Raw genomic sequence first — 23,276 nt, forward strand, 5'->3', positions numbered from 1 at the left:
TCGTTCAATTTTGCCTTGTGCACCGTCCATAAATCGTTGAAATTTCCTCTTGATGATAAGAAGAAATTGGGCAGTCAATGACCTGAGTGAATGGTGTCGTATAATTGTATCTCTTTACCCGATAACTCGAAGAGGTCATGGAACTGTAGCGTCGAATATTAGCGATGATCTAACGCTTCTACGGAAAGCCACTCGATAGTGTAAAACGTTTTTACAGTGCAGGCCGGATCAGAACCGGCTCTGAAATAAAGCCAAATTCATGGTGTTACGAAACCCATTAGACCCAGCCGTATATCTTGCGTGGTATACCACCTATAACCAGTCGGAAGGTGTGAGCGAAATGTATGCGAGAGCTGCAGACGTGCGTAACACAGACGCAAACGCACACATACACATGTATACATCGAAACCGGCAAGAAATTGAGAAAAGAACGGATCCACGTGGCGCGTATCGTGCAAGATATTATTATAGAGATTGCGGCGAATGGGCGCGTGCTGCAGCTAAAAATTGCCGGGTAAAAACTATTATCAAGCAAAAGTTGCAGACTCTCTCGTCTGCCATTAAGCGAAGTCCATATGCTCCGCACTCTCTCGAATCCGAGCAGCTTCGTGCGCTTTGCTGCCATTTCAGTGATAGTGAGAGAAACAAAATGCGAACAAGAAAAAAAAAAAACAAGAAAAAAACAGCCACGTGCCAAACTTTTTTCCATGACTGTACGTCGTTCCCTTTGAACAGAATATCTTCAACTTTATTTATATATGTATGTATGCTTTTCCAACAGACTTGAACACACGAAGGTGCTGAAGAGACGATTCAAAATGGCCGAGAATTCTGGCGAGACACTTCAGTGGGTTCGGTGGACATGCAGCTGCAAATTAATAAACGTATTTTTTAGAGTATATGTTCCTGACAATGTTCTAATTGTTGATAACTGTTAATGGATTTCGATTATTGGTCTCTACTCGAATAATAAATCTAAAGATTATCACATAAAAATAAGGAATTTATAAATTATTTATTCGATAGTGAAAAACGTAACGTGTTCTGGGAAAAACTCGATTATTTTTATGTTTTTTTTTTTCTATTTTGCGCGAATAAAAAATGAAAATATTTATCCAAGCAAGTTTTCCGAAATAATTATTCATTCTAAAATGAACATAACAAATTGGGTGTAAACTAAATATGCAATAACTAGAACCCATCGCTTCATCTAACGTATTTTTATCGTTGGTCTGTTCAATAGAGTTGAATAATAATAAAAACAAGTCTAAAAGAATGTAGAAATCGATTCCGGATTTCTTTAACGTAACTCGCCTGTAATGTAAATCGTTTACTTGACCTTATAGCTCAGAAAATGAAATAAGCATTGACAGTGAATCGATCGATTCGCACCTTCAGAAACGGGTTTTGTGGTATTGCGACGAAACGAGATGAGCGTTGGACACGGCAGGAGGGATCGGATAAGTCAACAAGTTGTTTCAATTTGTGGTAATACCAGTAGGATGAATCGGTGTAGAAAGTGTTAGTGAAGTGGTTAGTAGGTACCGAAGAGGTTGATGCCAGGCATTGTTGCGCAAAGAGATAGAAGATATTCGAGGATACAGCCTCGGGCGTTTGTAAGATCGTGCGAGTCTAACGCCGAAAGAAATCGTTTAAGGAATCGGTAGAAAAATCTTATAACAAAGTCCCGTCGTTCTTGCAGAGGCTCTCATCGATGTACACCAACACATTACCAAAGTATCTACCAATTACTCGGTTCGGCGAGAAGTTGTATAACAGAGGCAGAGTCTCCTGCAGCTTTGCCTGCCCGTTGATAAAAGTTCATTGAATTCCTCAGGGGGCCTTGAACGCTTCCTTATTTGCGCTTCGATCTTACGCGCAACGATTATTCCTCCTTTTTCCTTAATATTATAATTAATAAACGCCTTCAACGCGCCGTGCACGCCAGTCTTACTTCCATCCAAGAAGTATTAACCATAAGCCTGAGTAGGTACCCGCAGGCAAAATAATTTTGCCGAATGATCATCTCGTCTGATCACATCAGCGTGTGTTCAGGGGTTAAACCTCGTCGGGAAGCCGAAAAAACGATTTCTCAAGGATTTCTCACGAAGAAACAATTCAATTTATTTATATAGAAATTTATGTACATACGTATTTGGGAATGCTTTGAACTGCATTCTGATATCTTTTGTTTGTAAAAATAATGATTTTTAAAGCTCTTGTAACCGATCACCGGAAGCACAGCTAAAAAAGGCGTCTCGTGACGAGTAAAATATCTCTGGACTCGATCATCCGAAACGATGAAATCAAAAAGATTTATAAAATATAAGGTAGGATCTGGTCTTTGATCGAAAAAATAAGCAAAATATTCATGTTCAAAAAAACAGTGGCTTCTCAGAAGAAAAAAAAAATTGGATTTCGATCAAAATTTCCGCCTTAATTTGTTCATAAAATGGAAAATATTTATCGACGAGAAAAAAAGCTTCGATCAAGGACTGAAAAATATATGCATAAAGCTTGTGTAAAAATTTGAGATTGATCGGATCAGCCGTTTCCTACAAATGTGCACTTAACTTTAAAAATATTTGTCGTATCGACATGAAATTTTTTGCACATGTGCTTGAATGTATGTACACTACGAAAACGAAAATTAAAAAAAAATCGATTTTTAAAAATCCTGACTAGATATAACCCCTTGGAGCAATCTTCTTTCCCACACTTTTCAGACCATCAGACTCATTTTTCGTCGCCATCAGCTACAAAGTTCGCTGGTATATACATATAACCAAGGCTTCGACGTAGGCACGCATCGCTCGTTCAAGCATAACAGTTACGCTTAACGTGTGATACGTGGAATTTTAGTTCTCGTGATTAATGAGTAATTTGGGGGCATTTGGTACGCACAAATTGCCATGAATGATTTTCTCACTCTTCGGTCGCTTAAGGAGCTGCCATGATGGAATCACACTTTTTTTTTTTTCCTTTTCTTTTCACCATTTTTTTGTAGTCTCGGTTCCTCGTCGTAGCTATCGGAATATTTTTCTTTGTCGATGATTTTTTATTTATTTATTATATTTTAATGTCATCCTAATTTTGAAACATCACGTTTTTTTTACCAGCTTATAAATTTGGCGACGAAGTTAGGATTATGATGATAAGGATTTTTTTAAATTCTTGTCAATTTAGATTTTTTAACCAGATTTTTTAACCAGATTTTTTAACCACGTCTATTACAGTTACCTGATTCTTGGAGTGAAACTTGATGTAAAATCGAATCTAATTAAATTCCATGGAACAACTCAGAAGCTAACTTAAGATAACAATCCGTATTTTAAATTACTACTCTCGGCAGAAAAAAAATCGGTTAATTTTCTTCCATAAGCCCCTCCAAATACTTGTGACTAATTATGACAAGTATAACCAAACGGTCGTTTATTTTTCGTTGAAAAATTGCAGTACGTCGAAACAGGTATCGTAGTTTCTTTTTTATCTTTTTCCTTGTCCGCAGTTTGAGAAATAGTGTAATCATAAGCTGGAAGCACATTTGTCTTAAAGCCTGCAGCAGACTCCATGTCACCGCGCATGTTCAACGCGTGAATTTTTTTACTGCGGTTATTATTTTGTTTTTGTGTTAAAAAAAAAAAAATTTTTCTCTAGTTATCATCATTAATTTCTTATGCATCGTAATAATTGTATCGTAAAATGTTAGCATCGAGCAATTACCGATTCAAAATCGTTGGAGGGACGAAGAATGATGATTATTTTTTGCAAGGAATAAAATAATTTACCCACAATTTTTGTTACAACTATACTCACGTTTACGGTCATTGTGAAATATCGAATTGAAAATGCAAATATTTTCATTTCGTTTTAACTGACTGCAAAATTGCAGGATTTGCTGCATGGTTAATTCAAATTCAAGCTCTATAACGTGGATATAAACTTTAGCACCAAATCAAAAATACACGCCGACCAATAATCTAGCTTAAAAAATTAAGAAGCGTCAAGATAATTCTTGAGATGAGCTAAAATCGGGTAGCTTAAAGAAAAAGAGAGAGAAGAGAAAAACTAAACACAACAAAAAACAAAAACGAACAAAGAGTGCCCTTGAATTTAAAAATAGAAAAGAACAGTACTTGTCGCTGATCAAATGACAAAACGAGATTTGGCCGATTGCCCAACCATTAACGCTCAATTAATCGTCTGCGAAAGTTAAAAACGATGCGGCCTTTGTCGAAACAAATCTACTTTTGCATAGGATTTTAAAACTCAATAACAGGATACCAGATTTCAAGTTAAACCTGATTTTCACCCTAACTGAAACTACAAACACCGGAATTCAATAGAAAACCTGACGCGATGTAACTTTTTCAGTGATAAAAAATCCATAAAAAAACAGCACAAAGAACTTGTGCAGAGTCTCCTTGATTGCAGATCTGTGTAATTAATGTTACCTACAAGCGTGAGGTGAGAAAGAGAAAGAAGAAGCCAAAAAAAAAAAAAGAAAAAAAAATGTGAATCGCAATGGAATCCAAATCGAATTAAAAAAGATCAATTTACTCGTGCAAGTCTCTCAGTATAATTCAAAACATCCGATCGACTTTAACTCCTGACTTCGCGATCGCCTACAATTCTTAGCGTACTAAAAGGCGACGCCCGAGGCTGCAGAGCCTGATTACACACTCTTCTCATATTTACTGCAATGGCCGATAGAGCAGGTGTTCGAAATGCACAGCGTCCTGTGCAGCATATTACAATGCATGTGGAAAGGATCGTAAATACCCATGCTGCAGAGGATCAAGTGACGCTTGAGCTTGGGGCCGAGAAAGAGAAGGAAGACTTTTCTCCTCACTTGTGTACAAAAGTGAAAAAGGTTTGTGTCAATGTTTATTATTTACATCCAACCGCCTCACGGATTGTTTTCAGAAGAACTTCGTTCTAAATTTCGTCGAAGGTTTCCGCATAAAATTCAAAAACGTTTCAACAGGTCCCGCCATGATTGTTTCAACAGCAAAACCACGTCGCATTTTTTAAGAGATATACACACACGCGATTCATTCTCGACGCAAAATGGCGGGACTTGGCAGAGGCTTAGGTACCTCCTTAGAGATGTCCGGTATATATTTTTTCAAACGATTACCAGAACAGGACCGACCAAAAGCGAAAGAGAGCGGGACCAATGCGGCAGCGTGACGTCATTGTACTGTAGGTCTGTATATGATGGGTTGGTTTCTTCTGTGCCTTTCATCACGTATTTACCGACGGTGAATAGGATGTCATCCGTCAAATTTGTATCACACTTGGCATCAATCCCTGACCATTTCACAACATACATTGTACCCGTTACCTGCAGCGTGTCTCTCTTTTTCGCCAGTGAATACCGAACTCTGTGTTTTGAATACTCGGTACTTTATTGAGGAACGAAACAGGTGTATGTCAGTGACGAATTTTTACAAATCGAATCAGATTAGTTGCTCTTACGGCATCTATGAAGTGTGATGTCGTCGTGTGACTGAAACTCGACGTGGTAAAGAGCCTAAGGCATATACGTACGATAATGGTATACAAATTCAATTACTGTGCTTAAATGCGATTTACTCTCGATGTCCATAAAACCGACGTAATATCTCGTATGCCAAACGGATATGGCCAGTTACTCAACGCCCAAGAACGCGACATTCTCTTTTACCGTCCAACAATGAGCTCTACGCATAGCAGGATTGATGGACTTTTATTGTCATCCGTTAATTACTCAGTTTTCATCGTTGTGAAATGAAATTTTATTGCAGCCGACGACTCGTGCGTGGGAAATTCTGCGTGTATAGGATTGCTGGATGATGGATAAAAATTAGTTCCTTCTTCATCTTCATCCATAAATTCATCTGGTCTCGATCGAAATCCTTGTACAAATCTATTCTCATAATATTCGACAAATCTAAGTGTTTTACAATTACCAAAATCGATGTTTCTAACGTAATTAATCAGGGGTGCTGCTCCATCCAACCCACCAATAATTATTTTGGTTGTAAATGTTGACGAGTAAACAGAGTAAGCGGGAATACTTATGGTGGATCGAAATTTATTGCACATGATTTTTAATAATCACTTGCATCGTTGGTTTTGATATTCTATATCAGCCAAAGTGGGTCGGAGGTTGGATACTCGTAGTATATAGTTGATTGTTGTGTAACGGTTAATCGATTGTTCCCGATGGGTACAATCGCTTCGCGAAGATCGAGAACCAGAGTAGCGCTACTCCACACATAGATATGTCTCTATAGGTTGTAAAAAAAGAATGACTTTTGTTGTTGTCGCTACACACGGTTAATTTATTATTTACATCGGCGTGTATAGCATCACCTGGCTCTTGTAGTTGCTGCTGTTGATCTCTGATAAATTTTTGATTATTCAGCCCCCCTTCTCTCCCTCTCCCTCTCTCTCTCTCTCTCTTAATCTCACTCTTCCTTAAGGTATGTATTATATTAAGTTGTTCGCTCCACGCTGGTGACGTATAGTCTATCCGCATACCTTATCGCTGCAACGTACGTGTAAAATCAAACCATTACTCTATGCGCAATATATATATATATATACACACATGTGTACCAACGGACCAAAGTACAACGAGATCTTCAGAGCTTGATAAAACGAACATTGAAATTTATTGAACTGCAATGCAGATATAAGTATGTACCGGTGTTTACTCGTCTTCTCGAAGTACCAAAAAATTGTAACAATCCACTCTCTTTGTACTGCGTCATTGGATGTTAACGACCTTTAGGCGAACCAATGCATACTCATTTTCAATGTTGTTTTTGTCTTCACTATTGTAAAAAACAAGCGGAGGACAAGTGGAGCTAATCAGAAGAAGCCCGGTGAGTTACCGGGTGCCTTTGACTTTTTCCTAAATGGCGTCACCCTCCTGGGCTGCGTCCGTTTCCTGTCAGTACCTGTAGGTGGCTCGCTAATCTCAGACTGCAAACGGCCGACTTGATCCTTCCAAAAATCTCTGAGCATCGAGACTCGTTCCATTTCTCGGAGAACAGGCCTGCAGATTTAAACACAACTCGGTAATATTGTAATCTAGCGTTACAATCGTCGATGAGGAACCGGAAGGACTCACGTAGCCAGCATCAGTCCAGCCTGTTCCCGCTTCCTCAGGTACCGATTTCGGGTGTTCGAAAGCTGAGCTCGCATGGCCGATAATTCCTCGCGTCGTTTGTATACCAAGTCAACAATTCTATCGTGGCGAGACTTTTCGCCTTTGATTTCGTCGTTCAAAAACGAGAGCTTCACCTTTCCGTGAGTAATGGCCGCCATGATGCCGCAAACTCTGTGAAAAATTGAAGCTGCGAATAGATCCAAGTCTCGAAGGAGCGAGCTGGAAGACCTTACCTGGTTCGGGCCTTCTGGAGTTCCTTGTTACGCTCGTCGATCTTAGTTTTGGCGGCAAGATTGACGGACAAGTCGGCTTCGTAGTCGCTGATCTTCATTCCAGGTCCGAGGGTCTCGAGTCGGTGAATCGACGCGTCGATTTCTTCGAATTTGTACCACTGACGAATGAAGACGTACCGAGCATGAGCGACCTGCTTCCGCCTTGCGATCTGTCGGCGTATCATCTCCTCGACGCGCTTCTGGGTGAGTCGACGTCCCGTCGTGGCGAACACCAGATCAACCGCGACAGCGTTTTCCCTCGAGGTCAGGTCGCCGAAGGCCTCGGCGTCCGCCGACAACCGCTCCTTGACTCTCTTGCGTTGGACATCTAGTGTGGCCTTGATCTGATCATCCCGAACGCGAAAGTCCTCGGATTCCTTTCTGTAGAAACCCAGAAAATGCATGTATCGCTCCTTTTCCGCCTCGTCCTCAAGGTTCGAGCCATCATCGATCGGTGGGCTCCCGGTTACCTGGGTCTGAGATACAGTCAGATTAAGTTAGAAAATTTCTGGAAGTCTCGAAGGCAGCAGGTATAAAGGGATTCTGACCAGTTGGAGGTTCCTGAAACACTTGTACTCGAGGTACTTGTTCCGGAGGCTCAAACTCGGTCGAACGCTCACCAGTTCCCGTAACATGTTTAGCATCGCGTTCCTGTCCCCGTAGATCTGAAACACGTCGCGATATTCCAAGAGGTTAGGCACAGCTTCCTTAAACGTGCCCTGGAATTGCGTACCTCTGATGGAATCTTGGACAGGTCAGTTTCTGATTTGACCTTGATATCTTTGATGATCGGGAATTCGTAGTCCATAAGGACCTTCTCTTCTACATAACGGTGGTCCTCTTCGGACTCCTCCTCTTCCTCCTCCTCCTCCACCTCCTCCTCATCTTCTTCTGCTTGTTCCACTTCCATTGTTTCCTCCTCCTCCTCGTCATCCTCATTCACTTCTTCTATTTCTTCCTTCGTTTGCCCAATATCCTGTTCCTCCTCAACCCTGGCTTCTCTCGCTTCATCCTCGATTCTGTCTACCTCACTCCCGTTCTCCAGCAAGTTTTCGTCCTCAACATCTTCGTTGGTCGAATCGACGGTCATGCTGAACTGCATGGGACCGCTTGAGGGACCAGCGACGTCAGATGCGAAGTTTAGCATCTTCATCGAGTTCATTCTCGAATCCCTCGCCTCCGTTCCCGTGTCCAAACCGTCGGTTTGAGACTGGGCATTGCGCGGTAAAGAGACGTCCTCGTCAGAGGCCGTCGACATTTCGGTAATCGACAAGATCCCGTGATGATGCAGTCCCGAATCCGACGTTAAAGAATAATGGAAATGAAACGCTGGCTGAGTAAAAACTGTAGACGATTTGAAACCTGCAACTCTAGGTTATTGAACTAAAAACGAAAATGGTGAAAACATAGCCGCCAGCGACGTAACGAATCGATTAATCGGACTAACTGTCATCTAAATGAAGATAGGCGTGCTCCATAACATCTGAATACGACTTGCCAACTCAGGGTTCATTCGTGGATGTTCTCAGAATACAACGTCAGAATACGTGATTGTAGTCAGCCAAGGTTTATCGATGAGAGACAAGGTCGTACAGTCTAAGGACAATTTCCAACAACCACACCGGACTTCCGAAGCCTTTCTTATCTTTCCAAAATCCATCTTGCTACCGCCCACTCAACGCCAGAGATCCAGACTCCCAATTCCATCCGGTTCTAACAATCTCTCGTCGGCTCCTCGTTACGGGTTTGGGTATGTAGGTAGGAACCATCGTATTTTATCACTCCACGAACAAGATCGAGCTTCACGTCGTGTCCACCGGGCCGTTACCCCTTGGAGTCCGCGAGGTCCGTTCTTCGACGAGGATGAGGATTCCGTAGGTACGTAGGTACCGGGATCGAATGGCGTGGGCCGTCGCCACTGCATTCCATCCGGAGGTTCAAGGATCGCTGCTGACGGTGCACACTATGAGGTCTGACTGGTGCTCTGGCGGGCGGCGTGGTCTCAAGTACCGCCTATGCTATGTCCGACTGTCAATATTTCGTCTTCCCCATTGAGTATGGTTATCATCATTTCTAATTATACACTCGCGGAACGTTACTCTTTGCCTTCGATAGAATATCCCACGTGGACCGAGGGACCACAAACGCGGCCGAATGAGTGGAACAGTTTGAACGGGTAAAAGTCGTCCCAACTGCTTCACGACTCGCGGTTATAACTGGTGTAAAAAATTATCTCACAACAAGCGTAACACTCGAAGTAGCGTTTGCGCGTCACTCTTATATACCCCGATTTATCTTTTCTCAACGAATAAATACCTACAAGCACACCCGTCGTGTTCACCATACTTTTATACGCCTTGCTGCAAGAAATGGATTTGAAAGATTGAAATATATTCTTTTTCTCAATATGCATCATTATTAGTGCTCCAAATTCCTCTGAGCCAGTGATTTCACGCACTTCGTATATCTCTAGGTATAGGTATGTATGTACATCCAAGTTCAAAACCAGATCATACCAACATTTAGGGAGCTGATAATGTATTTTCAACGTATCATACAAAATCAGAACTTATTTTTTGAGAGTGAAGTTGAAAAGAAAATCCACTTAATTACAACGATTTTCGTACAAAGATGTCTTCCACAAGCCATAACACTACGTCCAGTTTTTCACCGTCCACACATCCTACTTCAGGGTGATGTAAGTTAGTCCCTAGCCTTCGATTTCACCGTAATTATCTAGCATCATCCAACGGAGATGCTACCTGCAGTGGTGAATAAACTTGACCTCTTTCATGGCTGCACAATAGCCATATACGCTATCCCCTATTTACCTCGGGCGTCTGCAGAAGAAGAACTAACTACTCACGGTTCGACGTATGGCCAAAGGTTTTTACTGCACCTATTATTACTCGGAATAATTCACCGTCGCACCAGGTGAAAATCTTTTCAACGGGTATAGATCGAGTCTCGGATAAGCGCAAGTGCGCGCGAAGGCGAGTCCCATTTTACGCCGGGGTCGTGACCTCGAAGGGTCGATTTCACAGCGAGATTACGAGCAACGCGACGACCGGCGTTCTGCCCTCCTGGGTTCACTGGGCATCGGGTTGCATCGACGTCTCCAAGGACCCCGGGGCCCATCCGAGGGGTCAATGCCTCTTGGTGCGGGAGGCCCGATAGAGACTTGGAGAGCGAGGAGGAGTGAGAGAGTCGGAGAGAGGGAGGGAGGGAGATAGAGAGACATCGGGGAAGGAGCGCCCGCGCCACGAGCCTCGGGGCCTGAGGGGCCAAGGATATCATCTGATCTCACCGGGCCCAAGATGTCACCGGCGGTAATCCCCTGATACCTCGAGGACAGGACCGTGCCGTACGAAATTCTCCAGCTTCTCGATTCACTCACATGCGCGTGACAAAAAAGTACCCGAGAAGTACGTACCTCGTCAATTTTCTTTATTCAGTGATATGTTGTCATGTATTTACATCGAAAAACACTGGATACACTTTTTTTTTTAGATATGCGGATTTGGCAGTTTATTGGGTAAAAATCATCGCTATGCTAGACCAACAAAAACTAAGGAATGTTATCGTATATCGATATTGGATAAAGTGTCTAATCCGCGTTGTCGGAAAATTTACGTCAATGACGAAAATCCGCCGAAAAAATCGATCAGAATGTAACAAAGAAATTTTGAAAAAATCCAACTTCCTCTACTTTGTAAAATATGCATTGCTTTCCTTATTTCTTTGCGTTATAACAGCTTTTTATCCGCAATAACAAGAATAATACCAGACCTCTGGATCCCAGATTCTGCTCACATTTCTATTACTTGATTTTTTTCAGCCTGACAGTAAAAATGATTGAAAAAAAATCGCACAATTCTTAATACTGACAAAAATCCGAACCACAAAAGGTTAGAATTAGGGTTATTCGATCAATTCGTTTATTCTACATGATTTTTCAGATACATCTGTGCATCTACAGCTGTGTACGTTTTACCGTAAAAATGACGCCGTTCAAATTTCGACGGAGGCTGTCTGATATGCAGAGATGCGGGGGCCCCGTGGCGTGCATCGAGTATACGATACATCTAACGATGATGGAGAGAGAGAGAGAGAGAGAGAGAGAGAGAGAGAGAGAGAGGAAGATAACCGGGGGCAAGGAAGCGAATGGAAAGCGAGAAAGAAAAAAATGGAAAAAAAAAAAGAAAGAAAGAAAAGAAAGCATCTCCAGAATGACCCCGGTATCTGGTCCCGCAGGGTTATTCTATTTATATCAACGTCCCGGCTATATTTAGCCCGCCTTAAGCCCTACAGGAAAGTATGAGCTGAGGGCCACCAAGGGGGGCCGGAGGAGGTGAAGGTCTAGGGCCGAGAATCCAGCTCCGTGGCCGAGGTGATGGTGCCCGAAGATATCACTAACTGCTCGATGAATACATTACCGCCTCCTCGAGTCCGGCGGTATGTCGTGCTTTTGCCCTCAACCCACTCCTGCACCCGGGTTCCATACCTTCGTCCTCAATACACACCACAAGCGTATAATGCATTCGGTGTGTCTATGGAAAAGGACCGGCGTCCCTCTGTCCTCCTATCGCCGTACACATACCCGAGTTATCGAAGTATATATATATACGGGAATTCCTTCTATATACACACACACGCACACATGCACTTCAGGCGAAGCCGGTCGCGGTAAATGGGACGGAGTTAACGGAGGAGATCCGCTTCCAAGGAGGAAAAATTTTCTTTTTATTATTCTCACACACGTACCTACTGTGTCGATTATATCCGCTATATGCGATTTTAACGAACCACCATAGACTTCTGACGTAGGGAGTCCCAAGTACTCGTCGTGGTCGGAAAAACTTTGAAAAAGATCCCCCCCCCCCCCCCCCTGCCCTCACCATCCTTTAACCTTACCCTGACCAGAGTCAATAAAGGAACATGTACTCTCTAAATCTAAACCAGTGAAAAAGATACCAATGGAAATAAGATTCAGTGCACCTTTAGACACCAGAAGTGTGAAATAAGCTTCAAGTGATCGGGAACGAAAATTCTCTTCGCGTAAACCGGCAGGAACTAAAGAAAAAGAAGCCTGATGGAAAAAGGTGGGAAATATTGAAAGAAACCCGCTTTTGGCTATGTATAAAAACAAAATGGTCTGATTGGAAACTGAATGTTGAACCTAAACGATTCCCAAGGTACTTATACTAGTTCGGAAATACTCTTTTTACACACCTGCTTCTTGAATCGTTTCCGAACAGCTGAAATTGCAGCTCCGATGACTGCATGGTTCTGCATTTATGTATAGACTCACTCTGGCATAAGGCCCTTAAGGAAACACACTTAAGCGATATACCAGACGCAAAGCTATTACATCTTTCCTACGATACTAAATCATGCCAACGGTAGAAGGTTGCGGGTCGTTGAAACTGGAATCGGGATACGCGTTGACCTCTGTGGTGTCAATGGAGCTTAATTCCTTTTTTAAAGAGATTCCTTCCTTATGTGCTTATTGATGAATATTTCGGAAATGTGAATCCGAGGACCGCGCGTCAGTTTTTATTTTCAGGTACTAATGTATGGAGATTAGATGTGGGTTGGAGGTATATTATGTGCATAGCTATCGACGCACTTTCATTTCGGCAGGATGGTATAATCGAACGACGGGACTCTAGACCGGGCGACCTTCGGCCGTTACATTATCCCCGAGCATGCAGTCTTGCTTGAGAAAAGTTGGTCCGCACGCGTCTTCGGTCCCAAAAAAATACCTCAATTCTCAATTCAATTTCTCTCAATGTATTTACGAATATCAACCTACTCCGGATATCCAATAAAACGTAGAGTTTGTTACATGCATCCCTTTGGAGAGACTTGTTTTTTTTTTTTTTTTTTTTTTTTTTTTGGTTTTCAAAATGCGGTGTTCAAATTTCCGGTAATCCCGTCGTCCAAATCGTTTACCAAATAATTAACACTGATTATTTCTGCGTCACTTTATACCGTTGTCACCCCTCGACGACAACAGCTTTTACATTAACCGAAGATGTTCCAAGGATCCCTGCATATGCTGTTAGGTGAACATACTTTAAAAGAGAGTCATAGTATACAGCGAGTGCAATAAAGCGGTTGTAAAAAATTCTTTCAAGATCCAGAAGTCGTCCTAAAGTCCGAGACGTTAAGGTTTATATACCTACATCCACTAAGAGGCTCAAGTATCGGTTAGTGAGTAATATTTGCCAAGGTGCGGATGTGTCTTGCTTATATACACAAGCTGTGCGACTTAATCGCGAGTTACGGTAGTCGTTACGTGTCCCATAAACTCGGATATACACGCTTTAATTGCGTCGCAATTAAACGCAACATGTTGCATACCGTGGACTTGGGTTATGGTAGATACCTACTTTGTAAACTTGTAATTGAGAGGAGAGTGTACGCGAAGAAAGCGAAGGACGCAACGCAACGCTTCGAATATACCTTAACGCGTATACCTTACTGATCAAGCTCTAAATTGATGTTAAGAACCAAGGGCCACACGAATTAATTCTCGACTTACTTCAGCCGGATGGTATTATACGGTTTTCCTATCAGCCACGTATGCCATATCCTACATAATGCGTGCATTGAAGGAAGGAAAAAAGTCAAGGAAATCTGTGGAACTCGGAAGTCTAGTTCTTCTGTAACGTACACGGAGCACGTGGGAATGCCTTCCTCCTCTCTAGCTGACCGTTAATTAGTCGTATTTAATTACAAGATCCAGTAACGCGGCTGTCGCACCATCGGCAACATCTACGTATACCAACGCGACTAACGATCGACTCAAGAACCTGACTCTGTATCAGGCTTCTCCTTTATCAACCGAGTACATTTTTTCGTCGATCTTATACGCTGGATCTTTCGTATAATTTGTCAAATTTTAAGATCATCAAGATAATGCTCGTCCTTCAAACAAGCTGAGATATCGACACTTTCACAGTTTTATGATACGAAAAATCGTTAATCATTAAGCTCCAGTGTTTTTCATCCGATTCGAATTTCTTTGGTCTTATTTTGTTTTAAAGAAAAGAAAGATTTATCTTGCACATTTCTCAAACGTTTCTCAAAGTAATCAGTAGAAATCTGATGAACGATCAAAGCTATTCTAAAACACTTATAATCATATTAAAAAAATATACCATCTGCAGCAGCCCTGTGAAAAAAATCGGCAAAAAATCGGCAATAAAGATCGGTTTAAAAAATCGGCAAAAAAATCTAAATACTCACCGATTTCCTTGCCCCGCGAGTATAATCCGTTCCTCCTGTGCTTCGTTCAGAGAGTGTCGACGGCGGTCGCGGTTCCGCCGCCGCATGCTCTTCCCATCGCTGCTGTAAACAGGCCCGCCGCGTTTTAATACCGGCGGAACGGGCGTCGGCGGCGTGTTTTTCCCCCAATAATTATCACTGTTCGACCGCGGCCGATTGTGGCCTTGAATTTCGACCGGGCTTACTTTCCGCACAGCAGCGCCATTGTGAAAGGGACGACCGTGCTCGCGTGGCAGACTGCAGTAGAGGTTTTGCGAGGCGTACGTTAACCTGGGCGCCGATTTTTCAACGCCCCCTAGAACGGCTACGCCTTCCCTATCGACGCTGCCGACGCTGCTCACGTTCCGTTTCACCGAACCGGAGCTAACCTCGTGGCTTCCTCTCGATCCTCCGAGGTGTTCTCTCAGCCATTTTCCCAGCCCGCCTCCACCCCCACCGCCCCCGACACCGCTTACGCAACTTTCATTTGCACGCAAGTTTTCCGACGCTTTGCTCCTGCAAGAAAGAAAAGAAGAACGATTTTCTTATCAATTTTTCACTCAACTTTCCCTAACAATATTATATACATGTATATGAGACATTCCACGTCAAATTAGCGGCTGATTATTCTTTTGTGTGATCGTTATGCTGAACCAAAAAAATGTCGGAATTTTTTTTCAAATATTGCTGATGGCTTTTTTAAATCTAATAAATATTCCGAGACCTTTTTGGGTCGGTATGAACATCGTGTTAAGAAATCATTAAAATCGAAGAGCATGTGGTACATTGGCTGCTATTTTGACGTAGAACGCCCTCTTTATTGCGATATGTTGCGGTGTATTATAACTCATGTTGATCTTCCAAAAAACATTTTGGTTTATTTCAGCGAATTATACATCAGCACGATCGGAAATGTCCCAACTAATTATATCAAATAACTACAAATAAAATACTGTATTTGATTTACAATTTAGAAAATTCGTTGCACACAAACTTCAAAGTTGAATTATTCAATTTTGTTCTCTATATTTCCTTATTCTTGTTTTCATCAGAATTGAACGTTTTTATAAATTAGATTGAAAATTTAATTGAAAATTCTTGAAAATTCTCAACAAATTCAGAAAGATTTCTTTTTTTATTCGGAAAATTTCAAGATCGATTTTATGATAGAATGGTTTTGTTTTCCTATTTCACCCAAAACTTCGAGAAATAATTTCAACTTGTCAAAAATCAATGCTAAATCATTTCTAAAACTAGGAAAAAAAAACACTCAATTATCTTCAACTAATTAACGAACGTATTAAAATTACACCAAGTTTAAAATCGATCTTTATTTATCATTGAGTCAAATTTCCAAAGGGATGGAAAATTAATATTCACGAATGAAAAAATCCCAATTTTAAATAAAACGAAACTGTAAAAATATCCCAATATTCGTAACTCTTGAAAAAATGAGAAATATCCAAATACGGGACTTACGAGTTCTAATATGACTTGAAAAATTTTCAACCAATTTAAATTCACTCAATCATAATAATATATCATATAAAAGCAGCGCGTAAATTCCGCAATTTTCTCGCAAGATAATCGGAAAGTTCCCCGCAAGTATAAACCGATAAGGAGTAAAAAAGGAGTAAAAAAAGAGGACTAAATCGAAGGGGATCCGAGTCCGAGGAACGGCGAGCGGACGTTGAGGATCGCTGCGTGGAAAGGGTTCCCAAAAAAGGGCGGGGGACCAGCGCAGGTTGGTCAGGGAACGGTGACCTTGGCAAGGGCAGGGATAGTTCTGGTCATTGCCGCCGAGCGCAGCATCGCGTTCCGCGTTGCTCGCATCACAGGCTGCACGAGTCCTGACTCGGGTTCCATTTTTAACCTTCAATTAAACCACCTTCCCCGCCTCGAGATGCATTATAAAACGATCGGAACTGCATCCGGAATTGATATTTTTTTCTGAAGAAGTAATGAAAAATTTATCATCTTCCCAAGCCTCAGTTGGCTGATAATTACATAATTATTCGAGGATCATCCAGTAATGACGTGTGTAATTATATTTACGTACTTGTTGCTGAAGCCTTTTACGTTTCGTCGTTTAACGATTGCAATCGACTTTAATTACCGTCTTACGTGAAGATAAAGATTTGGCAATGAAGGATCAAAAGTTGGCCAATTATTTATGAAAAATAATTAACGATTGGTGGGACGTATAAGCAGTTTTAATAACGCCCCATTTTAGGAGGATCGATTTATAAATTCATTTTGACATGTCGCAACGTAATGATTTTAGACTGTTAATTAAGACGAAAAGTTAACGCTATAATTTATACGAAGAGTTAATTAATTTTCAGCAATTAATAATGGTGAAAGAAAAATTCATAATTTTCTTTATTTCAGCGAAGTTGTGATTTTGACCCCAATTTGCATCGTAAGATTTATAGACTCTACAACTCTTCAGAAAATAAAAATTTCATTCTATGAACGAAAGAGTTTGTTTTTTTAGAAACTCATGGATGTAGTTTTCATGCAAATTTCCTCGCTCGATAAAAGAGATTCTTTCGCCTTTTAAAGAGTAAACGAATCAAAGAAATTCAAACCAGCGGAACGATAACCTTGTAACTTCACGAAAACGGATCAGTTTCATTGACATGTAGTATTTCATTAATTTCCACGTCATTACATTCAACATCATCAAATGGGTTCCAAAAAATCCAAGCCTTCGAACCTTGTACTCTCTTTTTTTGTACTTGACACAATTGTACCAACTGTCAAAGTAAAAGCAGACGTTCCCAACACGATTTAAGATTCGCATTGCAGTTTCGCCATTTGTACATAATAGGGGTTAACTTGGGCGATCTACAATCCCATGGTGTAACGACAATGGTTTGCAGTCGTGTATGGAAGCGATTAGTCCGATCCGACGGGTAGAACCATATCAGAATTTAGAGAAACGTTCGCAACCGTTTCTACATAGTAGTTTGGAAACGATATATCATCGCATGTGGGTAGCTGATTAAGGAACTCCACAATGCAGCATGCATAACGCGATCCTGCTCCGAAATTGAGGCTATTGCTGCAGGTGTCACGCCACTGCATAAATGCATAAAATTCCGGTTTTTCAACCCCGCTTCTGCAAACGGCGAGGCTCTCACTGTTATCTTGCCAACTTTTTCGTACTTCTCTCTTTTGCAATTACGTCCCGCGTAGAAGTTCGTGCCCGCTAACAAGTCAGCGTATGCGAACTTACAAGGCGTGTGCATTAAGAATCCGCAGGACGTTTTTCGGGCCTCATTTGAACCGAGCCATAGCACTTCGTCGACACGAACGTGCCGAGTAAACCTTCATCCTGGTACTCTTCGCCGTGTGGGAAGTTCAAATAACCGAGTCCTGCACCTACACTAACAAGAAATTTCATTCTTAGAAAATTCTAGTGAAATTGCTTTTGTTGCAATAACGGTTTTAACAACAAGTTGGAATTACAAGAATCTGTGGTACTAACGACTGTTTAGTGTTTTCTAAAAAATCATACGCATATATGTCATTACTTAGTTTTTTTACCCGACTACATTTTTTCAATTAAACTAGGCCTCGTCTTCGATTTATTGTGGCATCGACGTCAAAATTCAAACGAGAAAATAAAGTACTAGTTACCATAATGCAAGACGGTTGTTCGTTTTGTATCGAGAAAGATAGTAAATGAAACTATTACTGTGGAAATTTCTTTCTATATATGCAGGGTTCTTCGCAATTTAATCGATGAATTACCGTTCCTAATGCCAGTTTGAAAGCCCACTGAATTCATCTTCGTCATTTCGTTCGACGTGACGAATGACGTCCGTCGATATTTCTCTCTGTATAACATCTTCGCTAGGCATTCCCAGGGGTAGATAAGTCATGTCATTCAGACTGCGAGACGTTTAATCTGGAGATTCTTAATCGCCGCAGTTTAATTTCCGAGCCTTTTCATCCGCTTCGATGATTGCATATCGAAACATCTTGACATTCGTTAGTTAGGCATATATTTAATACCGTACATAAGCTGTAGTACCTACCAGGAGAATTGCACACAGTGCAAAAGCTCTTTTCACCCGTTGCTGAATGTATTCGCAATTTCATTTCCGCAAACGGTAGTTCCTTTGCCAATATATTTTACCTTTATTCATCCAGACACGGATTTTGCAGCTTATTTTTCACTAGATCTTCACATAAACGAATGCTCATCGTGCACATTTGTACGCACGCTTTGCCTCCGAGCGTTCTGCTCGTTCTACCACATCCAATTCTCTTTTTGCGCTAGGAGATCACTTTTATTTGGTTCAGGCGTCGGTTTTTTCGTCCCATCGAGAGCCATTTCATAGTTTCATTATTACATCTAAAATGTGCGAAGGACATATATTTACAATGCGATGAAACGTCTGATGCAAGTTTCGTCTCGAGAGACGAGCACTCGCCGCTTCAGCTCGCTTGTACTTTCATTTTTCCCTTTTTCCATTCTTCTCGATCCTTGCAGTACGTCCTTCGTACAAAGGGCGCTGTATAACGAGGTTGTGCTCGACTGACTGCAGTCTTCATGCCTCGACCTTACCATGAACCCAATTATACCTTGCCAGTCGTTATACGACGAGCGTCAAGAACGACTGTACGACTATTTTCAGATTTTTGTCTTCGTAGTGAGCTTGCCCACGTAATTTTCGTGTGTGATATGGACCAGTTAAAACGTGAGAACGAAACAGAGCAGAATACCAAAAATGGGGCGCTGGTGGCGTTTTCAAATCATTGTCAAAATTCCGAATGGTCAAAACCTCGAACGTTACCAGCCTTGACGTATGCGGTGTTTTGACAGTTCAGTGACAGTTCAGAATTCGAAAAAAGCACCGTATAAATAACACTTCTGAAATAAACGAAAAAAGGTACGTGACAAGGTGCTACCAAAGTGTTCAATAATTTCAAAATATAACCTATTCTACATGGATTCTACGTAGAATGAATTAACTCCCAACTGACAGACGTGACATCGATTTATTAACGTGGTTATATTATTATCTGATAGTAAAAAGATGAATGCAAGGTTTAAAGAGTTCATTTTAAGCTCAAGGATATTCAGTTTGATATCATTTTACTAAAAATTAACCAAGAAGGCAAGACTGAATAAAGTGGAATGCGGTGGACTGAGGAACAATTTTGACAAAAGTTTAAAAAATAAAGGAACCAAGTTATGGTGACACTAAAATATTTGAATTTCTACGTCATACTTACATGTCTTCTGACAATAAGATTGTAAGAATTTGGTAATTCACGAAGTTTAACCAATACAGATGCAAGATAATTAAGGCTCATTCTGCTACTTCTTTATTTACACCCATCTCCATCTCTTTCCTTATTTATCCATCTCTATTCGCTGAATTCTGGCGCGGTTAAACAAAAGAGTGACGACGACGTCGCGTCAGTGGGAGGAAAAAAGGACGCGAGCTGTTTGTCACGACGCGAGAAGTTCTTGCGCGAAAGATGTACTGGTTTCGTTGTAGGCACCTATATCTCAGGTGGCTTAGCCTGGTGGTTTACCGAGTAATTACGTAATAATCAGGAACTTTGCGTGCGAACCGCTTTAATGGATGCTGGGCTGAAGGTACGTTGAGGCGAGGCGCATATTCTTCACTCCTAGCGCAACTCCGCATTCTATATTCGTATAGAATTACTAGCGAACGCTGGTGTGTGCGCATATCTGTCTTTGTGCAGGACGCAGGCAATCTATGCCGTGCGACCGTCCGTCCGTCCGTCCGTCCACGCATTAAGATCCATTTAGATAATCGCGGAATAAGTCACGTGACTCGCGGAGACTCCCGCGCATGCGCAAACGCGAAGCTGCGTGCGCGCGACTCGACCGATCGCCGCTGACTCGTCGACTAGGATGAGAAGCGACGCGCGACGGACGGAAGGACTGCCTCCTATCTGGAGCAAAACACATCCCGGTAAGAGAACCGGCACGATCGGTTCATCCGGAGGGCAGAGGTCGCGAGGTGACCGGGCCTCGGACGCTTTGTTTAACGGGATCCACGGGTCGAAACCGATCCCGATATGTCCGCTACCCCAGGATCGTAAATTGCCTGCTACTAGGAACCGATCGACCTTCCCAAGGGGACGGAAGAATTCAGCTGACGGATGATAAAATGCCTTCCGAAATCGGTTTCTTCTTCTTTTTCTTACCCGCACTTATCGTATAGGTTAAGTTTAGCTAAGTTACACTTACGGAAAAATCGAAGTCGAAATCATGCGTTATTGAAGTTCACGGGTGAAAATACGAATGCTCGGTATATCAGGCAGATAATAAGCGAGAATCGATTATTAATCGTTAGCATTGATTACGAACACTGGTCGAAAAGTTGTGCCAATTTAATCTAACGTCTGATTACAAGATTACAAATATTTCAAAAGATTTCCAGAAAAGCGTACAACACAAACTTCACGATTGATTAACCCCTCGAGTGTATCTTATAAATGTGGAAAAATATTGGCAACAATTTAACGCAGCTAGAGTGTTCGTAAATTTCTTATGCAAGCAGTGCACCCGAGTAAATTCTCGTTATATCGTTGAATCCCAAGCTCCTCGACTATAACCATTGAATAGCCGTAGGTAGAGCTCGCTCTTCTCTTAGGTAGGTATACAAACGCGGTCTTGATTCAAAAAAGTTTGGAGCTGTGTAGCAACTTCTGTGCAGGGGAGAGCAGTTGCAGTCTGTAAAAATGTAGCCACTGGCGGCAGCGAGAGCATTTGAATACCGCATGTCCTTGGCAATCTGCATTGTACGCCTTCTTCATTCTTCCTTACCTCCTCGTCCGCGGTGGTTCTCCGGCCGTTTTACCTTCTCCTTCTTCTTCTTCTCGAGACTTTTTATCCCCCGCCCCCGCCACCCACGCCATGCTTCACTTGACTTCACTTTACTCGCTATATATTTGCCCGCTTGTCTCTCTCTCCTCTACACACCTTCTGTCCCTTCTACCTACGGGCGTAATGCAAAATCAGTGTCATACGATCTCCGCGTGTGGCCCTTGCGCAAGAAATCAGGCGTGAATCTGCGCGCATAAGTGACTACGAAGTGCATCCACGCACACATACGGATGTGCATGCACCTTATGCATAATGTTCGAGGTACCAACTTCATGACGGGGACCCCGCATTCGGAAAGTTATGTCTTCACTGGACATTTTTCGTGTGGGCAGACCAATGTGTAAGTACCAAAGTGGAATTCTTGGTCGATTTCAGATCACCGTACCCATTTCCAATGCGTATGGTACTCTATCCTCGATCGGCCATTACGAATTTGAGATACAATTGTGTAGTCAACGTGACGATGTTCCTAGTCTTATGTGAAGTCTTCTGACAATGATGAGGTCCTGTGACGTCTCATTAAACCTCATGCACTTCCATTAATCTTTAGTCTGCACCAAGCATATCAGTAATACCGTACAAAATCAAGTTATTCGGAACAATTACCGTGTAATTGAATAAAACAGCAGCTGGAGCTTAAGTCGAGATCCATACTTGAACCACTGTAAGATGTTTATTGTTGCGTGAAACTATTGGACTCCACCACACCTAGGACTGGATCAATTTCAGTTTTCAGTACCATTTTGCAGACCCAGGTGAGTGTTTACTGTGCGAGTCATTGACCTGGGCAGAGTTAATCAAGAGTCTGAAGAAGGCCGCTCATTCGTTGAACGAAGACTCTATTCGAAGCTCCATATTTCATGCTCTGCGGCTACTTTACGAACAAGTTGTATACCGGTCGAGGCGATATCAGGCCCTGCAGGCTTCGCTGTCTTGTAACGAGTCCTTGGAGCTCCGAACCTTCGCTTGGAGTCCACGAGTACAGGCACATCTGGTATGGTGGAATATGAATCCCATGGACTGGATCACTCTCGAAGATTATAAGGTTACCAGTGGAGGAAATCACAAGAAGATCGGATTTTAAGACCATACAGACAAGGACTAACTCTATTTGAATTTATTTTATAAAGGTTAGATTTAAAGTTGCCCTGAAACTCGTAATATGGAAGCCTTCTAACAAGTTTAAGTTCTTGATAGTCTCGAGCGTGTAAAGGACACCTTGACTGGAATAATCTGAAGGTCATCAATATCGCATTACAAAAGAATTGATCTTGTCACAGAGGCTTTCGCCTATTTCACGACGAAGTTGATCGAACTTTTTCAAAGCTCAAAGATAAGCTTTTTGTTTTGTCTATGATTATAAATTTTACTTTAAAACGTTGACCACGGATTTCACAGATTTTCACAGATTTTGCGAGGCTCATAATTACATACCCATAATGCGCGAGGATTTGAAAACACAAAGCATCACCATAAAATTGCGGAGGCATAAACGCGAGTACAATAAGGGAATAATAGAGTCAAGAGAAATAGGAATGTGTGGGCATATATGCATCACCTATACCTACTATAGTTTGTAGAACAACCGCACGGAGAAGCAGATTGTCGTTGTACCTGCCAAGCATTTGCGTCGCTCCGAATGCCGGGGATCCCACCCAAGGCGAAGGCTCGTTTTATATTATACAAAAG

The 23,276-nt window shown here is 41.9% G+C and overlaps 1 protein-coding gene across 1 annotated transcript in view; it reads right to left on the reverse strand.

Annotated features, from left to right (window-relative positions):
- The window catches only part of LOC124404653 (protein Shroom), a 142,771-nt gene extending 126,198 nt beyond the window's left edge, over window positions 1-16,573 (reverse strand). Inside the window, exons 1-3 of the mRNA XM_046878987.1 lie at window positions 16,472-16,573; window positions 16,187-16,191; window positions 14,690-15,223 (exon numbers count right to left, since the gene is read on the reverse strand). Coding sequence (XP_046734943.1) covers window positions 14,690-15,223; window positions 16,187-16,191; window positions 16,472-16,573 — 641 coding nt within the window. The remainder of the gene's footprint in view (window positions 1-14,689; window positions 15,224-16,186; window positions 16,192-16,471) is intronic.
- Between the last annotated feature and the right edge of the window lie 6,703 nt (window positions 16,574-23,276).

This window comes from Diprion similis, chromosome 3 (assembly GCF_021155765.1).
Source record: "Diprion similis isolate iyDipSimi1 chromosome 3, iyDipSimi1.1, whole genome shotgun sequence".
In the NCBI taxonomy this organism is placed as follows: domain Eukaryota; kingdom Metazoa; phylum Arthropoda; class Insecta; order Hymenoptera; family Diprionidae; genus Diprion; species Diprion similis.